The sequence below is a fragment of the Pogona vitticeps genome, chromosome 1, assembly GCF_051106095.1.
Source record: "Pogona vitticeps strain Pit_001003342236 chromosome 1, PviZW2.1, whole genome shotgun sequence".
Classification (NCBI taxonomy): Eukaryota; Metazoa; Chordata; class Lepidosauria; order Squamata; family Agamidae; genus Pogona; species Pogona vitticeps.
In genome coordinates, this window is record NC_135783.1 from 279,126,624 (window position 1) to 279,149,633 (window position 23,010).

Here is a 23,010-nt window from a genome sequence, read left to right on the forward strand (position 1 = left end):
GTTGTACATACCGGTACTTGAGGGAGCATTTGACTCTGTGGAGAGAGAGTCCCTCTGTGTAGCAAACTTTTTTTTAACCAGTGTCATTTTGATATGGCATCTAGAAAGAGCAGGTGTGGTATTTCTCCTCCAGTATCCCTGCTTTTGGATGGGACGTGGTGGCGTTGCAGGTTAAACTGCAGAAGCCTCTGGGCTGCAGGGTCGGAAGACCAGCCATCATAAGATCGAATTCATGCAACGGAGCGAGCTCCCGTCGCTTGTCCCAGCTCCTGCCAACCTAGCCATTCGAAAGCATGTAAAAATGCGAGTTGATAAATAGGTACCACCTCGGTGGAAAGGTAACAGCGTTCCATGTCTAGTCGTGTTGGCCACGTGACCACGGAAACAGTCTTCAGACAAACGCTGGCTCTATGACTTGGAAACAGGGACAAGCACCGTGCCCTAGAGTCAGACACGACTGGACTAAATGTCAAGGGGACCTTTACCTTTACCTGCACACAGTTACCTTTTCAATCCTAAGAAAGGCAGCAGGGTTGTTGTAACTGTCTTTACAGTTTGATGTGCATCTTGCAAATGGCACTATCTTTTGCCAGCTGTTTCTAAACATATCAGTACAGCTGAGAGAAATATTCCACTCAGCAGTGGCGTATTTAGGGTAACAGCCAGTTTTTACTTTTGAGTTATAAATAAGATTCCTGTAGAGCATTTGAAAAGCCAACAATTACAATATACTATAATATGTAACACTCTAATTTAATAATATAAGTATAAATATACACAAATAGTGTTTATATACAGATCTACATGCAGAGAGATATCATTTGCTAAAAGTTACAAATCAGATTTCATATACTAAAACTTTGACATTTCAAAATAATTATCTTATTTAATCAAGTGCAAATTTCAATAGGCAGACAGGTAAATGATGCATAAGGTTTCCAGACTGCATTATTAAAAATACATCATTCAATTTTTTAAAAAAATGACATTTCACAGTTATATTTCCTTCCAAGTAAAATTATTAAAAAATGTCATATGAATCACAGAAGTCACTGCATTATCCAGTTTGCTGCAGTTTGTGCATGTAAACATTTTTCTTTCCAAAATAGCAGAGGAAATTACATAATAATTTGTCATATACTTTACAATATACCAAATTAAAAAAAATTCTATAAGCTTCCAGCATACCCCAAGAACTGGTACAGGTTTATTTTATACAGGGTGAACATCTTGGTCCATTAGTGAATGGAATTTTTGTGTGTACTGTTTAGTCCAGTCTACTACATTGGGCTTGAACATCCCAAAGCATCTGCACTGAAAGAAGTCTGCTAGGTTCTGGAGGCATCCATGACTAGGAAAGAGAAGAAAACATACAGTGAGAGAAGAGAGGTTTTACTTCATTGAGTGGTAAAATAAAGAATATGAAATGTTTATGGTGGCTCCCTTGGGAATGTGTTGTAGACACAGACAACACTGACAGAATTACCTTGTCATAATCAAGTCAACAGTTACCTGGGATAATTCAACATCAAGCAATACCTGTACAGACCTCATATGGACAAGTTGGTTCTTACATATAATATTTTCATACAAGTGCTCAGTCTCATTGAAATCTTGAATTTCTGCCATGTTATCTTTTCCCTTATGCTGGCATAATTTACACAACAGAATTCAGGCCATTACCTCTTACTTTTCCAATCTACATCCTGAAGAGTGTGCGTGATATAGCATTCTTCTGAATACTTATAAAATTTTTTATTCTATGCAGCTATAACTCCCACCACCACCACCACCATTATCCTAATATGATGGAATCCTTGTTGCAGTCAAAGTAGATTTCAAAACAGCATTGTTAGTTTATCTTGCTTTATGTTTATTTTTACAATAATGGATACAGCACTGGCACCAGCAGAGGCAGAGATATTTGTTACATTCTACTACTGAAGTTCCGTGAGCTGGTAAAAACAGAGATCACTCTCAAAATATTACATACTTATATGGAGTTTTCCTCAGTGAGATGGGATGCTTTGAGCGTTTACTTTGTCTCCAGAGAGTAATCTTTTCATGGGAGGTCAATCCAAAAAATGCAATCTTGAAGAAAAGGAATTAAAAAAGCAAAATGTTTATGAAAAAGCAATTAAATGAGTTGCTTAAACAAATGAGACATCACCTGAAGTGTCAGGGATACCCAGAACATAATAAATATTTTCATATACTATTGTTGAACCATAAGAAAAATACATACCTAAGTGTAAACACTGAAAGAGAGCAAGCAACTAATACTGATATTAATAATCACTGTCTCCAATTTGTGATAGAAGTCTTATGGTAGTCTATCAGAAGTTGTCTTTGGAACTAATTCATGATAGAAATGGAAAATATCAGTCTGTCAGAATGTTTGCTGAAACTGACTTTCTTTGTCATATATTGAGTAAGATGTGCCAACACTACGTCTATCCACTCTCTGGAATTTGCTGCCAGAGTGACACTGAGATTTGGTGCTGTGGCAGTGACACCCCACCCATCCCCACTCCTGAAAACTATTCTTTAATTTTGCTGAATTCTTCCAAGCACTTTTTTCTAAATAAAGTGCATGATCAAGTTTTATTCCTTTTCCCCCTAAGGATTCTTCGCCTTTGCTGTTGCACTATCACTATAAATGCAGAGACCAAAGTGAGTTGTGAGGATGACATTGCAGCACCCCAACCCCAGAATCTGCTGCCAAAGAATTTTCCCAAATTTTTTTCTATAGCTATACTGCTAGAAATATCATATAATTTAATAACAATTAATCTTATTTATAAAGCAAATGATGCAACTAGAATAACATCATTTTTATTCTGTCTACCTAGCACTGACAGTCTCAAAAGAGAACATCTCAGTACCCAAAAGAGATTTTGATTGTGTGAAATAAAATAAAACTTGTAACTCAGCACAAACAGTTTGTTTTGCTACGATGGCAGAATAGAAACATTTTTCATTTTCCCACTTCATATCCCCCGGAAGCAGATTAGCTATATAAACAATGAGTGGAAAAAAGAGAGAGTGCTAAAATCTGCTATCCTTTGAACAAAATCAAGTCACTGTTCACTTCCGAATTGCAAAAACACTCCATGTTTTCAGTAGCTAAGCTAAGCTGCTTGTTCTTTTAATAAAGAAAAAAGTAGCAAGCAATTTGGAATGATTTTCATTAACAAAAGCTTATACTTTGACATCCGAAATGACCTAAAGCACTGAACCAGAATTCCTTTTCCTGCTAAAGTTCAGGGATGAGTGTGGATTGTAGCCAACATAGTGTTGTCTACACACAATAATGTGGCATTAGCCACCATGGGCGAAACCATTTGTTTGCAAATGCATAAACAAAAAACCCTTAATGGGATACCCCAAATATACAGGAATAAGAAAAGAACATTTTTAGCAACCATAAAATGTAGACTGTTGGGTGTAAAAACGCACAAAAAGAAGAAAGGGGAAAGGAATGCAGTACCCTAGAGGAGACTTTCTGTATCACTTACTCAGAGAACTGCACGTTGCTGCATTACAACCCCCACTTACAAATTCAAAGTAGCACACATCACTTCTAAAGTCTATTGATTTACAGGAACACTCTTGATTGATATGAATGGATCTGAACTGTAGTTAGGACATGAACCCAAGGACCAGTTTCAGTTACATACATTGTAAGTATAGGGTGCTAAGAAAATAACATGAAACACAATGGTTTTAAGGAACACATATTAAATAAAATCATACAGTACCTGATAAAACTGAAGTATTAGCAGCAACGCACTCCATAAAGCATGGAAAGATGTGAGTGCAAAAACATACAACACCCAAGGAGAACAAGACACAATCTGTGTGAAAGATGTCCATGCTCCATCTTGATGATACGTTGTTGTGCAGTGTTCAGACCAGTCTAAGAGAATGAATTTTTAATTTTAATTTAATAATAGGTTTCTTGGAAACTAGCTGACAGTGAACTATCCAGAAGACCCATCATGTAAGCCTCCTATGACCATACTGTCCACGTATTTAATTATCAAGAATACTAGCTTAATCTAAATATGGTCTGTGGTTTCTCACTGTGACAAGGATTAAAGATCAATTTGTGGCAGAATTCTATGAAACTAGAATAAAGAGGTATCCCTAGGTATTGTTTTAAGATACTGCTAAAAAAAAGTGATAGTCGTTAACTTCACTGTCTCATATCTAACTATGTGTATGAGCAAAGGTCTGCAGTTTGCAAGCAGAAATACACATACAGAAAATCTTCAGATCAAGTGCCTATTGTGGAATTGCTCTACAACGTTCACAGAATTTTACAGGGTCTTGCCATCATTACCTTAAATTGATAACCCACTGTAGTTCTTATTGCCTTTTCTATCTTTTTTTCTTATCAGAAAAAAATATCTGTTATGGAGAGAATGACAGTACCTTTGAACCAGCAGCATTAGAAACAGCTCATCTGAAAGTCCCCATGGCTGTTTCTCCAGTTATCATAGGCAACCTTCAGTCTCGAGAACCTCTTACATTCTAGGGTAGGGCTCTAGTTTTCTAACCTCAGCATTTTGAACTACTGTAAGTGCTACATGTACAGTAAATGGGATGAACATAGAGCAGTTTTTAGCAAACTAGTGAAATGAAAGTAAGGATACATACACAGAATTGCTCCGTATATAGCCCAAATATTCATCATTGTCAGGAAGAAGAGAAACAGCACAAAATAACAGTGATTTCCAACACCTAAATTATAAAAGTTGATAAGGATTCATTTCTTTCACAGTTAAAAAAAACAATAGCTTCCCCACATGTCACCCCATGGCATGAAAAGCTTTCCACAAAAATTTAAATATATGAAAAGCTGAGTACAGTTTAGTCATTTTAGACCTCATCCAAATGACAGCAGCATTAACAAACAGAAGTTTGCAGTGCTACAGTATGCATTGTTACATTCAAGAAGTCCTATTGAGTTTACTAAGGCTTGTTTCAATGCGTATGTACAGATCTGCAGCTAAATACTGCAGTTAGAATTCATAATGAAATAGGAATTAGCACAATTTATTCTTAAATATTTCAAGGTGAGCTCTTTAAACAATACCTAACAGAGCAATCTCCATCTGAGACTATTGTACTCCTACACTCTACAATTCAGAGCTGAACTAGCTGCCGTCCCCTGTGGAGCCTGTCAACACTGCTTCACCCAACACTCAACTACTAGATATTCTGTGCATGATCTGTTAAGAGCTCTCCTTTCAAGTCTACAGAAATGTTTCCTGGCACCGACAAACGAGTCCTAAGTTTCCTAAAATAAACTCACCTACGCAACGTCCAATCCAAATGCAATGCTGATCATACCGAGCTACACATGAATTGCAAGAATGGCAGTGCATGGACCTCAGAGGTTTTTTCACCTAGTAAAGAACACAGGGGAAAATAATCAATCTTTGCTCTAAAGGACACATTCAAGTATGTCCTTCTTAATGTCTATACCAGGTCCATATAATAAACTGAACACGCTATATAATTTGTTTACTTATAAACCACATAAAAACACAAACAGGAACCACAATTACATATTTTGTTGATCAAGATCATGGCTTGGCTCCAACAAACCAACCAACCGAAACACCTGGATGCATATGCAAAATACTTCCACATATGAATGGGAGGGAAGATGGCTTCTTACTGACCTCACATATAGCACTATTCCAAGGGATTGTCAGTGTTTTGGTGGAGCTGAGTTAAAGAGTTATGGCCAGGAGACAAGGCTGAAAAGAACCCATGTGAAAAAGTAAGCAGCCTTATTTCCCCCTGGATATAAGCCCAGATGATTATTTAAAATGGTTCTACAGACATGGTACCCCTTAATAAACCTCTCTGCTTTATTTAAAATAACTAACTGTACTTCAATGCTTGAGAATATCTTTTTCAGTTTATTATTTGCAATTAAAAATGCTGCTTTCATTCTTGAATTCTAATCTGCTTTATTTATTAAAGATACTCACAAACCGTTTTTCAAGCTCAGGGCAGTAAAGAAGCATAAAAAGTCACAGTAACAGCATATGACTGTTTGCCAGCAGAAGCTGAGTTCAGGTGGTGCCTGTTTTACCCACCCCTCTCATCTCATAGACACCCTTTGAAAGATGTTGCTGAAATGTTCAGACACAAATTCCTGGCTTCCCTTCCCCTCTGCATCCAATTTATGCACTTAGGTGCCAGCCAAAGAATTGGGGGGAAAACATCTCTACTTCTCTTCTAGAGTACTCCTACCTGTGCAGACCCATGAACATACAAACAAGTGAACAATCATATGAAAGAGAATTCTGTGTGCACCGTTTGGTATATAGAAGACTCGGTGTAAATAAAATCAACCAGGTAAGAAACATGGACTTACAAGACACGATGTGCAGAATGTTCTGAAATCCAAGGAGCCAGATTCTGCAAGATTAATGATATTCTGAAAGGCAGATGTTTTACAATCATTTTCATGCCTCAACATTTCAAAAACGTATTTTTTTATGGTTATGAATTCTTAGCATTGTGATTATGAAATCTTTTGCTCAGCTTTGTATCTTTCTGTAATGCAATATTGGGAAAATGGAACTGGGACTTTCTTCCATTTTAAGATATAACGGGCTCATGCAGAAGATAAGAGACTAGGTGCAAAGTGGCCTCAATGAATTAGGGTAGGCATCACCTGAAACATATTATTAAGCATTCTTTTGTTAGCAAGTACAGTATACGTAACTCAATGGTGTATGATGCCTAGTTTGATGATAGGGAAATGCTTCTCACCGGTACAGTAAACATATCTCTGAATTCTGAAGCTACAAGAGTGACTACCTTACCTTGAACCCCAGAGGTCTAGCACAAAAGTTTCACCACAACACTCCGAACACACAAATCTAATCTAATTCTTATTCATAAACTGGATTAGGCCTGGTTAGTTACCGGATGGGAAACTACCACGGAATAACAAGGATCCCATGGGAAAGCTGTAATTCCTGGAGAGTTGCTGCCAGTCTGTGTTGACTATCCTGGGCTACAAAAAAAGCCATGGTTGACATAAAGCAGTTTGTTATGTTCCTTACAAGAGCTGTATAGTGATGATATCTGAGATTTAAGGTTAGACCACTGGAAAGATGCTCCTGTTGTCTTAAATCTAAGTGGGTCAGGCGGGGGGACTATTTACCCCTCCACCCACAAGCAGCTGAAGCAGGAAGTGTATCATTTAAATCCTCCTTCTACAATACTTCAAGATTTTAAGGCTCTGCATGAGTCACTGGAGGTATCATTAATTAGGATCCAACTAAAGTCTTCTCCTCTAGATTCCATTTCTTTTTCCGCCTACCCTTCCTGAACTCTTTTCACTTCAAAGTAGTTAAAAGCTGTGAAGATTTATAGTATATTGAACTCAAAGGAGGGATTATATTTGAGAGATGCAGGTCATGGTACACATGACAGAATACGAATCGCTTCCCCACAAGGATACAGGTGAAAAGCAGCTCAGCCGCATCAAATTCTCCAACCTATTTTCTTTTCCTCCATTCTTTCTGTCACTCCTACCATTCCATGCCCCCTGGAGAACAAATGGCACACTCAGTTGTCATCAAGATGTGGGAAGGAGAGATCTAATTATTGCATTATTTTTCTGCATACCCGAGTATTCTCCAAATCTGCAGAAACCACAGTTGCCCTGTTAGCAGCTTTGTTTCACTGATAAATCAACTTATTAGAACGTAACAAATGTTATACATCCCCAATAACTTATAACAGAAGTGTACGTATTCAGGTTCTTACTGAACTGTAACAGAAGCCTTGTATTGTAGACAATTCCAGTGACAGAACTGATCCATAACTGCAGCAGGAACAAGACCCTTCATGGCTCTCCCTTCTCTCTTTATGAAGTGTTTAAAATTATTTTAATCAAGTTGTTTTGCTTGCGTTTGTTTTAATATGAAAAAATTACTTGTTTTTATATCTTATTTGTTAAGAGTTATGTGAAGGAGGTGAGGTTCTGAGTAAGTGGTTCATTTTATCTCTTTTTATACTCAGGCAATCAGCTTTCCTCATGACCTTGTGCTGACAGGAAGGATGGAGGAGGATGGGGGTGGGAAAGGTGACTGGAGGAACACTCTAGATACGCAAAAAAAAATTCTGTTGGGTAATTTGAAAACATAAGCTTAACAGGAATGTACGCTGCAATTTTGTAGCCACTTACCTAGGAACAAACCTCATTTAACTCAGTGGGATTTATTGTAAGCTGATATGGAACAGTTGATAGTACAGACACACTTAGGGGGGAGAAAATGCAAATCATCCAGGCTTCATTTTGCACACTAGCTAAATTTCAGAGATTCTGCTGTCTTCTAGTTTTGTTTCAAATGACATTTTTCATACAGTGCACATTATTCAAGCCAGTTCTCTTCTCCCCCACCCCCAAGACTATTCTGTTGAAATGGTGGCATTGAGGGTGGGATAGGGATTGGTTGGTGTGATTTTAATAGCTGTTTGCGAAGGGAAATGGGAGAGAGAAGCAATGACTCAAAAAAAGACTATACTTTCTGTCAATGTTTTTTTTTTCTTTTTTGTAGTCAAAGCTTCTAGGAGGTTTCTGTTAATGAAATGTACTTGGAAGTGATCAATTGGCTCTTTATACAGCAATTGTTCACAATTTTAGAGCTCCTTATGTTCTTGTACTGTAACTCCATGAAAGCTTGAAAAATACCGTAGACTATGTTAACTAAACTTTTTACATGTTATAGTCCAAATACATCTACAATACTGTACTAAGGCTGGGGCTATTAACATAAATCTAATTTTCAAAGGAATGTATAAATGCTTTTCCCTTTGTGAATTATGGAGTGACATACAAGAGGGCACATCAAAACTATTTAATTTATGTATTAATGGTGCTAATTAAATGAATTAAACATTTTTCTATCTTGAATATTAATAACAACGAAATAATTTTCATCTTTTAACTTTAAAAGATTGATTTTCAAACCTAACATTTCAAGGTCTGAGTCTTCTGATTAGCATCCAAAATCAAGTCAATTCACCCTTTTCTCTAACTGCCTTTCTATTCATATCACTACAATTTAAATTAATCTTGATTATGAAGATGAAGATGGAGACCACAGAAGAAGCTAACCCCTATTCAGACCATGGAAGAACTAACTCATGTATGGTTGTTTATTTACAGAAGCCACCTTCAAACCTGTTGAATGCAGGGAGGGTGGGAGGAAAACTTCTAGTTCAAATGATGAGGGAATCATTTGTAATTAATTTTAATTTAATTATAACACATTAACTGCTGAAATTTATTATCCGTGACTAGAATAAAATAATGGCAAATATTCTTTATGAATCTAAATACCTTTCTCGTCTCTTCTTCTGTAGTTTTAATGTATCCAGGATCTGTTCTAACAGTTTTGTAGAAATAATAGAGAACACCCACTATACTAAGAAAGAAGGGAAGCTGAGCAAGTGTACCCGAAAGATGTTACCTCCAGTTAAGGAAGACATTTTCATTATTCATATATTTTGAATAAACATGCCCTTCCCAAGCTATGTTTCCAAGTTAAATGTCAATAAAGCTACTGCAAATTAAAAACAGGAAGGAATTCCTAACACATACACATTTTACCATTGGCACATTTAACAGACATTACACAACAGACATTACACAACTGTACAGGACTTTGAATCCAGAAAATCTACAATAGCAACTTTCACCCTCCTCATCACCCACTAGATCACAAGACAGAAGTCCTCTTTTCTTCCCATGTACCCAGAACCAGTATTACATGTTACTATGTACCAAATTCATTAAGCAAGCAAGCAAAGCATGCTGCTTATATACCGCCCCATAGTGCTTCAAGCACAATTTCATTATGGAGGCTACACATTGCCCCCCCCCCAGCGAGCTGGGTACTCATTTTACCGACCTCGGAAGGATAGAAGGCTGAGTCAACCCTGAACCGGCTACCTGGGATTTGAACCCCAGGTCGTGAGCACAGTTTTAGCTGCAGTACAGCGATTTAACCACTGCGCCACAAGGCTCCTGTACCCAAATATACTATGTGTGACAATTTATCTAGCATAGGCTTCCTTTCTGTTTATTCTATTAATGACATAGAAGCTGGTATAGTTTTGGATGACCTGACTGATGATACAAGGGAACTGATAACTCAGTAAATTTGCGACTTACTCACTGAATCTACTCAGTCTCAGTTAGTCACATGACTTCTTTATTGTTTGATGAAATGGCCTCTGAACCAACTGGTGCAAGTTAATTTGGATTTATGACTTTTGATATTTTCAATTGAAACAAAAAAGTGAACTAGATCAATCTCGGATAATATTTGCTCATCTCTTTTTTTATATTTCTAGGGATATGCAGGAATATCAACTTAGATAGAGGAATTGTAACAGAAACTTTGAGCAGAAGACTTTTTGTTCATGGAAGTTGGGGCCTTGGATACCTGAAGGACCGCCTCCTTCCATATGAGCCTACCTGGCAGTTAAGATCTAGCCAGGGGGCCCTTTTGAAAGAGCCATCCCCTAAGGAGATAAGAGGGACGGCTTGTCGGCGTCAGGTCAAAACCTTCCTGTTCCAGAAGGCTTTTAATTGAAATAATATTAGCTGTGGGTCAGATGGCAATTTTTATATATATTTTAATTGTATTTTAATTGTTTTGAATTTTTATTGCATTTTAAATTTTGTAAGCCGCCCAGAGACCTTTGGGTAGTGTGGGCGGCATATAAATTAAATTAAATTAAATTAAATTAAATAAATAAATAAGTTAGATCTGAAATTACATCTTATGTATCAGCTGCAATACAGTTCTGTAAGTTAGGGCATATAAGGGTGCTGATGTTGTTAGCTACAGTAATTTTTGAGAAATGAAACATTTCTGATTCCCTGAAAGGTCTTGAGGTTCCTTTTGGAATCCCTTTCATCACCAGGAAGCCATTGGGGCTATGAGGAATTTCCAATTACTAAAAATTGCCACCACTAGGATGACTTTACTGGCAGAAGCAATTTTGGTAAATAAAGACGTCCCCACCCTTTCCTATGGCCCCCCCAATGGTTTCACAACAGCAAAATGGATTCCACAAGAGCTTTGGGACCTGGGGCGGGAAGGATTAGAATTTTGTTTCCAGAAAAATCACTGAGGCTGATTATGTCATCAGCCTTATGAGGTGTAGCTTATAGAACAGGATTTCAGCCATCAAATGACAAGAATTGAGTTCATTTATCCATTTGTCTTAAACATCCACGTAATAAATAAAAAAGAACTATATACCTAAAAACTAAGCACATAACTTATTTCCATTCAGAATTTTTTGTTCTTGTATATAGCAAGAAGAAACTACATTAACATTTTCAAATGATGAAGAAAATATGCCATGATATATGATTTAGTACTGCTCAATATACAGAGCTACAACATCATTAGCAATACTACTACAAAATAAAGACTTCAGTCACAGTATAGCAGTAGCAGCAGCACTAAGTATTCTCAGCAGCGAAGCAAATTTATACAAGTCCTTAGCTGGCATATGCCCAAACCATTCGCAGGAATTAATCCATATAATTGTATTAATGAGATCTCATTAGAAAGCATAAAAAGAGAAAATGCAACTTCAGAGATGAAGTAATTAAGAGAGATACCATTTCATACTAGAACAGATTACTGCAGGCTTAATACACTAATTATTCTTTTACACACAAATCTCTCTGTACTCTTATCAATTTAAAATTTTGTTTAACATTCTCATAAACCCAGTGTATAGAAAGAAGGCAACAGAAGGCCGTAAATTCAATACACGCATGTCAAATTGATGCTGTTCACACAACTGAGTCATTTATTTCTGTGCCAAATACCAAAGCCATGAGAGACAGTACCTTAGGAGGATACATTTAAAGGGCTAAGAGTATGTCCTCTTGGAAAAAAACTAGGTTTATAAATTAGAATTTTGGTTGTATGTTGAAATGTAGGCATTTTTCTTGAACAGAATACTAATATACATGTGGATATACATCTTCTCATTCACTGTAGTATGCACCACAATTAACTGTAAATCTTTACTGGTAATGGCGTGGCTAAAAAAATCTTGTAAAATAAATAAATATCTTCCCTATAACCTGTAAGTGCTCTGAACAAGATGATGAGTATATCCCCCAATACTGCAGTTTAAAAAGCATATGCTGTGAACGAGACAGAAGTGTCTGCTTTACCTTGCTATGACTGTCTAACAAATCATTAAGAGGCAAACAACCCTGATAATTATGGGAAATCAGTTTTGTGAGGGAGAGAAGAGGTGCACAATGTCAGGCTGTGTTCTAGGACCTGAGATTATTGTGTTTCAAATAGAAATGAAGACAAGACAGACCTTGATAGCTCAGCGGTTTTGCTATCTGGCTGCAGAGCCAGAGGTTTGGACTTTGATTCCCCACTGTACTTTCTTGACAGGGGGTGGATTCAATGAGCCATAGAATCCCTTCCAACTCTGCAGTTCCAAGATGATGATGGTGATCTGGATAATGATACATCTACAGTATGTGGTCTCTGGAAGATCAGCAGGAATTTCTGCAGTAAAACAATTGTCCTGTCAAATTATGCCACTGAAATTCTAACAAGGTTACTAGGAGTGTACTTTTGCATTAAAGACACCTTTTGTCCAGTGTGAGTACAAATTCCTGGGCTTGTAATACTTAAGTTCTAAGTGTGTATCTTTTCCACCAGGATCCAGTTGGTGGATTTTGGGAATATGGTAAAAAATAAAATAGATCCTTCTAAACTGAAATCTGCCTGATGCTAATATAAATTAACATTAGATCTGTAGATACACTGTCACTTCAAATGTGACCTTTCTTTGTCAGACAAGCCCTATCTTCCCAAGTTCCCAATAAGATCAAATTGTATCTTATGTTGCTAATTCAGCATACATATGATATTAAAGTCCCAAAACAGCTTGCTACAAAATTTTATGTCCAGATATTTCTAAGTTTCCTTCTAAGAACCAAGAATCAACATGTACATAAGCCTTCTGAGGAAATCGGGTGGATCTGTATCTTCAATAATACTCTGTTTATTCTGTTATTGCCAGAGATAAAAGGATATTAGGAAGGAAATAAATGAAAAAGGTCCATGATATCCAGAAGATGGAACTAAGCATAAATGCTATCGGGAAATATTGTAGTTTATTAAATCCTACAAATAACCTGAAAAAGAAATTAAAAAAAAGTTTTAAAAATTGGAATCTTATCCACAAACATTTAAAACAACATCATCTTAAAATATTACATGTATCAATTTTTAAAGTTAATGTAGGATTGTATTCTTGAAGGCTTTCATGGCTGGGATCCAATGTAGGTTTTTCAGGCTGTTTGGCCGGGTTCTGGATGCTTTATCGTAATATACTTTTGGCCCTTAAATAATCGGTGGTATCATAATGTTTAATTCTGGTGTTTTACCAACTAGTTGGAACAAGCCACAATTCTTTACTCGTTTGTAATATGAAATAAGGAACTGTGGATTATTTTTCAATAAAAGTAGAGGTTGTCACCCTCTTCTTGCATACAAGATCAAGGCTTATCTTGTGGAAATTGTTTTTCTGTTATTTTCCAGCCAGGCATTATAAACTACTACAGAAACCCAAAAGACTTAAACTGCACAGTTCAAGTCTACAGAGATGTTTTTAGGCCCTAAACATTAGGTGCTACTTAGCACAGTAGATTAATTACTATTGCTCTACATGGAAAACATGGAAAAATGAATGGAATATAAATTGTCATAAGTATAGCCATAACCTATACCTATATTATTTTGCAGACATACTTTGGAATGTCACAACCAGTGCCCCTTTCTATTGCATGTACACCCTGAATTACATTGAGTGCCACACAAATGCCATATTTGGAGTTTTCAAGAGTTTCTAAGTTGTAAGTAAGATAATGAAATAATATGTGAAGCAAATCATTTTCTTTATTTTTGTTCTTCACAGTATGCAGTGGAATATCTCCAGTCTAAGAAACACATTTTTCTAATGAAGCCTAAATCTTGCATGTGAAGGAGAATTAGAAATAGTACACAATATCAAGGCTCACTACAACTCACTGGTGATTACCTGAAGCAAGTTTAAACCACAGTTCTGGTATGTATCTAAACCGGGTTATGTTTTGATCATACATTTTCACTCAAAATCTAAAACATTTTAACTTCTTGAGCTTCCAGCAACAAAGACTACAAAACAAAACAAGAATGCTACACATACCTACCTTGCAAAGAAAGAGAGAGCAACAAATATGAAGACTAGCAAGCTTCCTTTCAACAGCCAAGAATCAGAATTTAGGTCTGCTACACATCCTATTGCCCATATCAAGATCAAGGATGAGATAAGCAAAAGCAAGAACTACAACAAAAGAAAAGAAAATGTGCTTCATTACAACATGGTATGGGGGAACAAAATGAAAAACCTGACACAGCCATGCTGATGTAAAAAGATAACTTTTCCAAGCTCTTCTCCTGAATCAGTCTTGTGTACTAGCCTGAAAGCAAAACCATCACCTCAGCTGGAATGTTTCTTCTGATCTGAATTACTTCACTGTTGTGTTAAGATTTTTTATTGCACTACCTGGAAGTTACTGTTGCTCTCCTTCCATAACCAGATTAGCAACAGCAACAGAACAAACAAACAAACAAACAAACAAACAAACACACACACACACACACACACACACACACACACACACACACACAATGATTAGTAGTCCCCATGGGCCAGTAGACCCACTGAATAAATGGGATCTACTACATAAATGTTGATGCATCATTCAGCAACTGATTCAATGTGTACAGTCTAGTTGGGACTACCAGTTGGATTTATGTCACATTTCTTTATTTTTAAATGACAAGCACATTCACACACACACACAAACACACACCCCCTTGTAGGCAAACATTTGAAAGATTTTTTAAAAATAAGTATGTGAAATTTTGTCATCTCCCTCAGTCATCTCTTGATTTTTCTACCTTTCATTACCAGGTTAAAACTCTCAAGGGGCTCTTGTTAACTCTCAAATGTAACATGGAGGACTTTGTTAGATATATTTATTTATTTTAAGTTTTTAACTTCACTCTTCAGCACAAGACAGACACACCCCCGGGCAGCTTACATACAGACAAGAAATGAGATAGTCTCTTCCTGTAGGTTTACAGTCTAAGAAACAAGATGAAACCGGGATGAGGAGAGGAAGGGAAAATAAGCACATACAGGCACCAAAGTTTAAACTGTAGGTTTTATGAAGGCCAGACAAAATGGAAGCTGTTCAGGGAGGAGCCAAAAGAAAGTAATCTTTCAGAACAACTAATGGAATGGCCCTACTTCCCATCTGCATCTGCTGCAGCTTGACAGAATGGCTGCTATCAGGTCCTGCTGTGATGGAAAATGTGTACCAGATAGAACCTGAAGTGAACCAGGGAGTTGCCATTAAAACCACTGTGAGAGGGGGGGAAAGGGTGCAAAACCAACATGTCCCCCATTTCAAACAGTTTGGACAATCTTGGCAGCATGGCCCCCGGGCAAAAACTGCTATTAAATACTAGGTTGATGAGGGAAAAACTAACAGTCACTCAAGACCAGATCAGAACAATCTTATATTGCAAAAATATGGCTGGATGATGCTTGTGAGGTTAATCTCAGCCAGTTCTGCTCACCTGAGTTATTGGTATACTAATAGGGAAGACCAGGGACGTGGGGAGACAGAGTTGTTGTAGTGACTCCATTCCTCTTACCAGGTGCTCTATCCTGCTGTCTGTGAGGCTTAAGTGTATATATTGAATGTGAGCACCTGTGGCAGATTAGGGATACTACTGGTGTACAGCCCATCCCACTGCTCAGTCTTCCTGAGCCAGCCTAGTTAGCCTTGGTGGCATAATACTGGAGTCCTTTCAATTTCTGATGCCGGAGGACTTCACTATCCATACTGAGGCTATTTTGTCAGGAGCAAGGTCTGTCCAAAATAGTATCAGATCCCACTCACACTGCAGGAAACGCTCTGATTTTCTATACCGGGAAGGTATAATAGTGATCTGTGTGTGGAAAAACTCTCTGTAGTTCCATTGTCATTACCTGGTGGGGTTTAGTCACTGCAACTTGCAACCTCAAGCTGGGGGGCTGACCAAGATGGTGCACCGCAGGAGGCTTATGAATGGTTTTTGGGAAATTTCCTGTTGTTTTGGCCAGCAGTTCTGTCAAAATCCTGGCTGATCTCTGGAATGGGGAAACTGCAAGAGCAGTAGACACAATTACTCCTAAGTTTCCCCTTGTATAAACTAGAGTCAAACTAGAGAGCTGGTGCTGATGAAATTAATGAGATGGAATTTAGAGTGACGATGACAGAAAACATGGAGAAAATCTTACTGGACATGAGCTAGAGCTCATTGCAAGGCCTATTCCTTATTGAGTTGATGGCAAAGAAATAATTTTTCTGTGTCCACATTGCATCTGCTAAGAGTTGCCCAGCAGAGATGCTTTGAGTGGCTGAGCACTTATTACACCACAGGAGGAAAATGTAGATGACTCGACTGTTATGAACAATTTGCACAGCACTTTGCAATGCATTTTGACTTGGATGCTGTAATTGCAACAGATCAAGTGGATGCAAATTAAGCTCCTGCTTGCCCATTAATAACAGATATGTTTCAACATTTGCAGCCTGAGGCTGCAGACAGGATCTTTGGAGAAGGGAAGGCCAGCACTTCCATCTTGGATCCTTGCCTGTCTTAGCTCATAAACGTAGCCACAGGTGCTTTCATAGGCATCCTTCAGTCTCATCATAGGCATCCTTCGGTCTCAAGAGACTATGGTAACATGCTCTGAATCGAGGAGTGTCCTCTCCAGAACATGAAGCCCGGGTAAGGTACTGTGGAGGATAGGCTGTTACCCAAGCAGCAGATCCCCCCTCTCCACATTGCTGAAATGATCCAATGGAAAGGCAAGAGCCAATACAACTGGTTCCAGCAATGTCGCAGGAGTTGGCAGAACGACACATGCTGCCTCCGGGACTCCAGCTCCGGATTTTGCCTCGAGGTTAACTCCTGAAGTCTTTTCCATGAGTGGATATAGCCACAAGGCATTGGAGGTTTGAAATCGGAGTTTTCCTTCTCCTAGATGGGCTGCCTTCCATGGCTGACGAGCCCCACCTACCCGGCTTTAGCTGAATGATTAACAGCAGTTGTGAATACTTCTGTTTAGAGATGGGGGTATTTGTATAAGAATACCCCCCCAGGTGGAAATAACAAGGGTGGAAATAACGAGGGACTGTCCACTTACAATTTCGCCGCTGCCACCAGCTCCACAGTGCCTTCCTATCGCTACTGCCATTGTCCACAATCGATTACCCAGTCCTGGTAGGAGGCCAGATAACAAGCCTCTCTGCTAGGTCAGAGAGTGGCTAATCCATTGCGGAGAACTGCACGATAGGAAACTGCCATTGTGAGTGGACAGTCTGGCCCCATGGCTAAATTTATTGCCTAAAACAATGGTCCCCAACCTTGGGCCTCCAGATGTTCTTTGACTGCAATTCCCAGAAGCCTTCACTACCACCTCTGCTGGCCAGGATTTCTGGGAGTTGAAGTCCAAGAACATCTGGAGGCCCAAGGTTGGGGACCACTGGCCTAAAAGATGCAGTTGTAAGACTATTGTTGAAAAAGCCCTCCTTGAACCCCATTGTGCTGAGCAATTAATGGCCAGTCTCCAATATTCTGTTCTTGGGCAAGATGCTTAAGCAAATGGTGGCCTGTTAGCTCCAGATACTCCTGGATAAAACAGATTATCCATTTTAATCTGACTTGAGGCCTGAGTATGTGATGGAAAGTTTTGATCAACATAGTTGATGATCTAGGTCAGGAGCTGGACATGGGAACTGTGCCCCTGTTAGTTCCTGGTGCTTTTTGATACCACGTGCCATGCTATCATTTTGGGATGTCTCTCTGGGATGGAACTTGGTGGCACTGCCTTATAGTGGCCCCAGTCTTTCCTGGAAGGCTGACTTCAAAAAACGGTGCTGGGAGACTCTTATTTGTTGGTCTGTGCTGTCCCTCATGGCTCTCTTTTGTCTTCTATGCTATTTAACATATACATGAAACTGCTGAGGAAAGCTGTCTGAAATGCTGGAATTTGGTGGCACCAACATGCTGATGACACTAAAATCTTTCTCTCCTTTCCATTTGAATATGAAAAAGCTGTTTCACTTATAAACTAGGCTCTGGAGTCAGTAATAGATAATGATGAACAAATTGATACTTAATCCAGACAGGGCAGAGGTGCAGCTTGCCAGTCAAAAGTCAGATCCATGAATAGGGATTCAACTTGTGCTAAGTAAGATTATACTTCCTATGAAAAATAAGGTTTGCACTTGGGTGTGCTCCTGGCTAGATATAAGACTTCGTTATTTCTTGAACTTCAACCCTCAGAATTCAGCAGGAATTCCCTCTGCCAGAATTCTGGGACCTTTAGCTAGGAAATTAAGGCCATCACAGGAGTGTTCAGTTCAACACAGCTGGAGAATGAAGGCTCTGGCTGCCATTATCTCCATGGGAGGAAGAGGAAGTGGTTGGGAGGGGCTAAGCTCCATGGAAGCTGCAAGAGATAAAGAGACCAGTAGTCTCTTTACTCATTAATGTCAGTACAAGATGTCTCTCAATAAACTACCAGTCCCCTAATAGCTTGCAGCTCCATCAAAGTTTTGTCTCTCCTACCCACTTCCTCTTTCTTCTACACATAGAGATAATTGTCAGAGCCTTCATTTACCACCTCTGTTTAATTTTTTGGCTAAGCCTCCAGAATTCTGCAGACTGAAGTCCAAGAAATACAGAAGTGCCATGCCTACACCTGGATGCATTCCGGTTGCCAGAAGTAGAGCTGCACAATTAAAGCTGGTGTGCTGGTTGTATTCATTCCCAGAGGTGTCTGACTTGACTACTGTGGTACAAGTCTTAGTTACAACCCAATTGGATTATTATAGTGTGCTCTATATGAGGCTCCCTTTGAAGTGTGTTCAGAAACTTCAGGTGGTCCAAAACAGTGCAGCCAGACTGCTGACATGGGTGAGCTGCAGGGAACACGTAAATCTTCCTACAACAGCTTCATTAGTTACTGGTCTGTTTAAATGCACAATTCAAAGTGCTAGTAATGATCGATATGGGCCTATATCACTTGCGTCCAGGCCATCTGAAATAATGTATTCTTCCATACAAGGCCCCTTGGGCTTTCAGATCTACTTCAGAGGCCTTTCTGATGGTCCCCGTCACTGTCAAGAGACTTGTTTCATAGGGACTTGAGAAAGGGGCTATTTTAATTTTCTATTGTTTTTAAACTGTTTTGTAAGCCTGTTTAAGAAAAATTGTGGCAAGTAGAATACAATAAAATAATTGTTCACTTCTATTAATACTACTGGCTACAGACTCTATAATTGGCTTTTGAAGATAGAAAAGCTATATTCTCCTTACATTCTTTGGCAAAAGAAGATCCTGTTTCACAGGACTTGGCTGTGAAACAGATCATGAACTGTTAATATAAAAAATTACAATAAAGTCAACTGTGCCTAATTGGTGACTTTAGACCAACCTATATTCTGGATAAGAGTCTACATAATATGGTGGAATAGAATACATAGTTTCCATTGCCAAAGGTATCAAACAAGGCTACGTTTTATCACCTTATCTATTCAACTATAGATGTAACATACTGCATGAAAAACAGAGTTAGACTCAAATGAAGGAGGAGTGAAAACTGATGGAAGAAACATAAATAATTTAAGATAACCAGACAACACCATATTAATGGTAGAAGGCAGCAGTGACTTGTAACAGCTGCTGAAGAAGGCAGAAGGCATGTAAAAGCAAGATCACAATTGAACATTAAGACAAAAATCATAACTACACAAGAGTTAAACAACTTCGATAGTGACAATGAAGAAACTGAAATACTTAAAGATTGTATCTTGCTGAATCATCAATCCAAATGAAGACAGTGAATAAATCAGAGACAGATTGAAACGGCAGCTATGAATATACCAGGAAAGATCTTTCAGAGTAAAAATGTGTCACTGGAGAACAAGATCAAGATAAGCCACAACATAGTATTTCTAATTAATATGCATGGATGTGAAAGGTAGACAATGAAGAAAGCTGACGTGAAAATATTGGTTCATTTGAAAAGTGCTGGGTGTTGGAGAATTTTACAGACATCACAGTCTGCCAGAAAGACAAATAAGTGGGTGTTACTTCAAATCAATCCTGAACTCTCTAGAGAAGGAAAAAGAACTAAGCTGAGTGCTATGTTTTAGGAATATAATGAGAAGATAAGACTCACTGGAAAAGACAACAATGTTGGGAAAAGCTGAAGACCACAGGGAAAAAAGGCAGGCATAGCATTAGATTGATTCAATGAAGGAAGCTATGGCCTTGAATTAATTATAGGACTTTTCCAAAATCACTATATCATAGAGTTGCCATATGTTGGAAACATCTTCATTGCATAAAACAACAAAGGTACTCACACCATCACAGGACCTGAACCTAATGAACACTTCACCTCTGTAATCTGCTGGCTGTCCCATTTTTTTCCTTACTAACAACAAGTATGTAACATTTTCTCTACTATCTAACCTTTTCCCTTGCTTTCTTCAAAGTTATGTTTCTGCACTCTGTTTTCTAACTCAAATATAGTTTCAAAACAAGGACAATGTTGTGTGCCAAGATTTGTTTGAGTGTAGGGTACCTCATTTTTTTCAAGAATCTTCATAAACCTTGATGTTTTTCTGTCCCTCACTTTTTCTTCTTCAGAAAGCAAGTGAATAATGACACGATTTTTAGTTTGATGTGCAAGATCAAGTGGTCTTTCTCCCTTAAATAAATAAATAAATAAATAAATAAATAAACAAACAAACAAACAAACAAATGACTTCAATACCAAGACACATTAAGAAAAAACAGTAGTTATGTAGTCATGTACTTAGGATGAGACTATTCTAACGAAATGTTGCAAAACATGTTAGATTTTTGTTGCAAGTTAAGCTTGTAATGTTTCAAACTTGGGGATAGGAAGTAGATGAACAGATATATTATCTGTACGCAAATGAACCCAATTATGACAAACTGGTCGACTAATTATAAATTGATTTGAATAATTGCACCCTCTGTAAGCCATGTAGTCATATCTCCAAGCAAAGTTAGAATGATGTAGCATTACAACCTCAAGGGATGTACTTGGAGTCTCAAACAAGAGAATGTTTGATGTACTGTATCTGCAATATAACATACAACAGGAACAGTAAAAGCCCAGGCTTTTTCATGTGCTCTTTTAATAAGCACATGTATTTAGGTTGAAGGTGTAAGATGTTGCACTTCATTAAATTATTGATGTCATAATCCTACAATCATCCAGCTATCCCATTTTAAATCACAAACTCAGGCATTCATTTAAGGATGACATACAAAGGTCACCTCTGCAAATACAAAGTAATCCATCTATTCTAATAACAGCTTCCCTCCCCCACAACAAAAGATAATCACTATTCAGTACAGAAAATACTTCCCATAATGAAACCCACATTTCTACAACTTTGCATTTTTTTTTCAAAGAGAAAAGGCCATTCAGATGAATGAAGCTCGTTGCAGGGATTACACAGCCCCTCTGTTACAGCAGCTCCACTGGCTGCTGATTAGTTTCTGGGCACAATTCAACGTGCTGGTTTTAACCTATAAAGCCCTAAATGGCCTGGGTCCAAGCTATCTCCTGCTCAAGTGTTAACATCAAGTGAGGTCTTTGTTTTGGTCTGCTACTTTCATAGGTGTGTCTGATGGAGACACAGGACGGAGGCCTTCTCTGTTCCCAGACTCTGGAACTCCCACCCACAGGAGGACAGACCGGTCCTGTCTTTGCTGTCCTTCCGCAAGCAGGCAAAAACCTTTCTCTTCATGCAAGCCTTCCCTGAGTACAGGGATGGGTAATATCTATAGGGGGCCACATGAAAAATCTGAACTGTGTGCGGGGTGGTGGTGGGTAGTAATAGGCCCCCATTGGGTGAGGCCCTGCGGTGAACGAATTACAAGGCTGACATATTTAACTCCCTAAACTTTTTAGGGAGTTAACAATGTGAGCGTTGCAATTCACCGCGGGGGGGGGGGGGGAAGGAAAAAAAACCCTGACACTGAGCTAACTCACCTGTCCTCTGTCCCCCCGCGGCCTTCCTCTCCAACTGTCTTCTATCCCGCGCAGGCGACGTGATGCGTTATCACATCACCTGCGCAAGGATCGCTTCCGGCCTCTTGAGCTGCAGGCTCCACAGCCTGCAGCTCAAGAGTAACAGTCAAAACTCGTGAGATCCCAACGTCAGATCTCACGACTTTTGCTTACTGCTGTGCTGGGTGACCGGAGCCGGAGCTCCGACTCATTCAGCAGTGACGGGCGGGCCAGACAGGAGCGGCTCTCGGGCCATATGTGGCCTCCGGGCCACACTTTGCCCAGGTCTGCCTCAGCAACAAGCTACCTGTTGGTGATTTTTTTTAGATGGATTGCTTTGACAAGGTTTTTGGTGCCACTTCTGTTTTCCATTTTTGTGTTTTTCATTTCTCAGAGTGGCATTTTTAATATATTTGTATTTATTGTTCTCATCTTTAATATTGCCTTTTAACACCATGTTTTCCTGAAAATAAGACAGTGTCTTATATTAATTTTTGCTCAAAAATGCATTAGGGCTTATTTTCAGGGGATGATTTATTTTACAGTCATGTCATCTTCTTCTGGTTGCTGCACAATGTAGCACAGTGGTGGAGGGCGGGGTTTCACTTAACCCGGGCTTATTTTTGGGGTAGAGCTTATATTACCAGCATCCTGAAAACTCATACTAGAACTTATTTTCAGGTTAGGTCTTATTTTCGGGGAAACAGGGTAATGTAAGATGACTCTTTATACTTTGTTCTTAGCTTT

At 38.6% G+C, this 23,010-nt stretch overlaps 1 protein-coding gene across 1 annotated transcript in view; it reads right to left on the reverse strand.

Annotated features, from left to right (window-relative positions):
- Nucleotides 1–734: 734 nt before the first annotated feature.
- ZDHHC13 (zDHHC palmitoyltransferase 13) overlaps nt 735–23,010 on the reverse strand; it is a 39,463-nt gene continuing 17,187 nt past the window's right edge. The window contains exons 8-17 of the mRNA XM_078383161.1: nt 20,800–20,925; nt 14,294–14,427; nt 13,137–13,237; nt 9,383–9,507; nt 6,398–6,460; nt 5,321–5,414; nt 4,663–4,746; nt 3,762–3,919; nt 1,994–2,091; nt 735–1,351 (exon numbers count right to left, since the gene is read on the reverse strand). Of these exons, the coding sequence (XP_078239287.1) occupies nt 1,213–1,351; nt 1,994–2,091; nt 3,762–3,919; nt 4,663–4,746; nt 5,321–5,414; nt 6,398–6,460; nt 9,383–9,507; nt 13,137–13,237; nt 14,294–14,427; nt 20,800–20,925 (1,122 nt within the window). The 3' untranslated portion in view covers nt 735–1,212. The remainder of the gene's footprint in view (nt 1,352–1,993; nt 2,092–3,761; nt 3,920–4,662; nt 4,747–5,320; nt 5,415–6,397; nt 6,461–9,382; nt 9,508–13,136; nt 13,238–14,293; nt 14,428–20,799; nt 20,926–23,010) is intronic.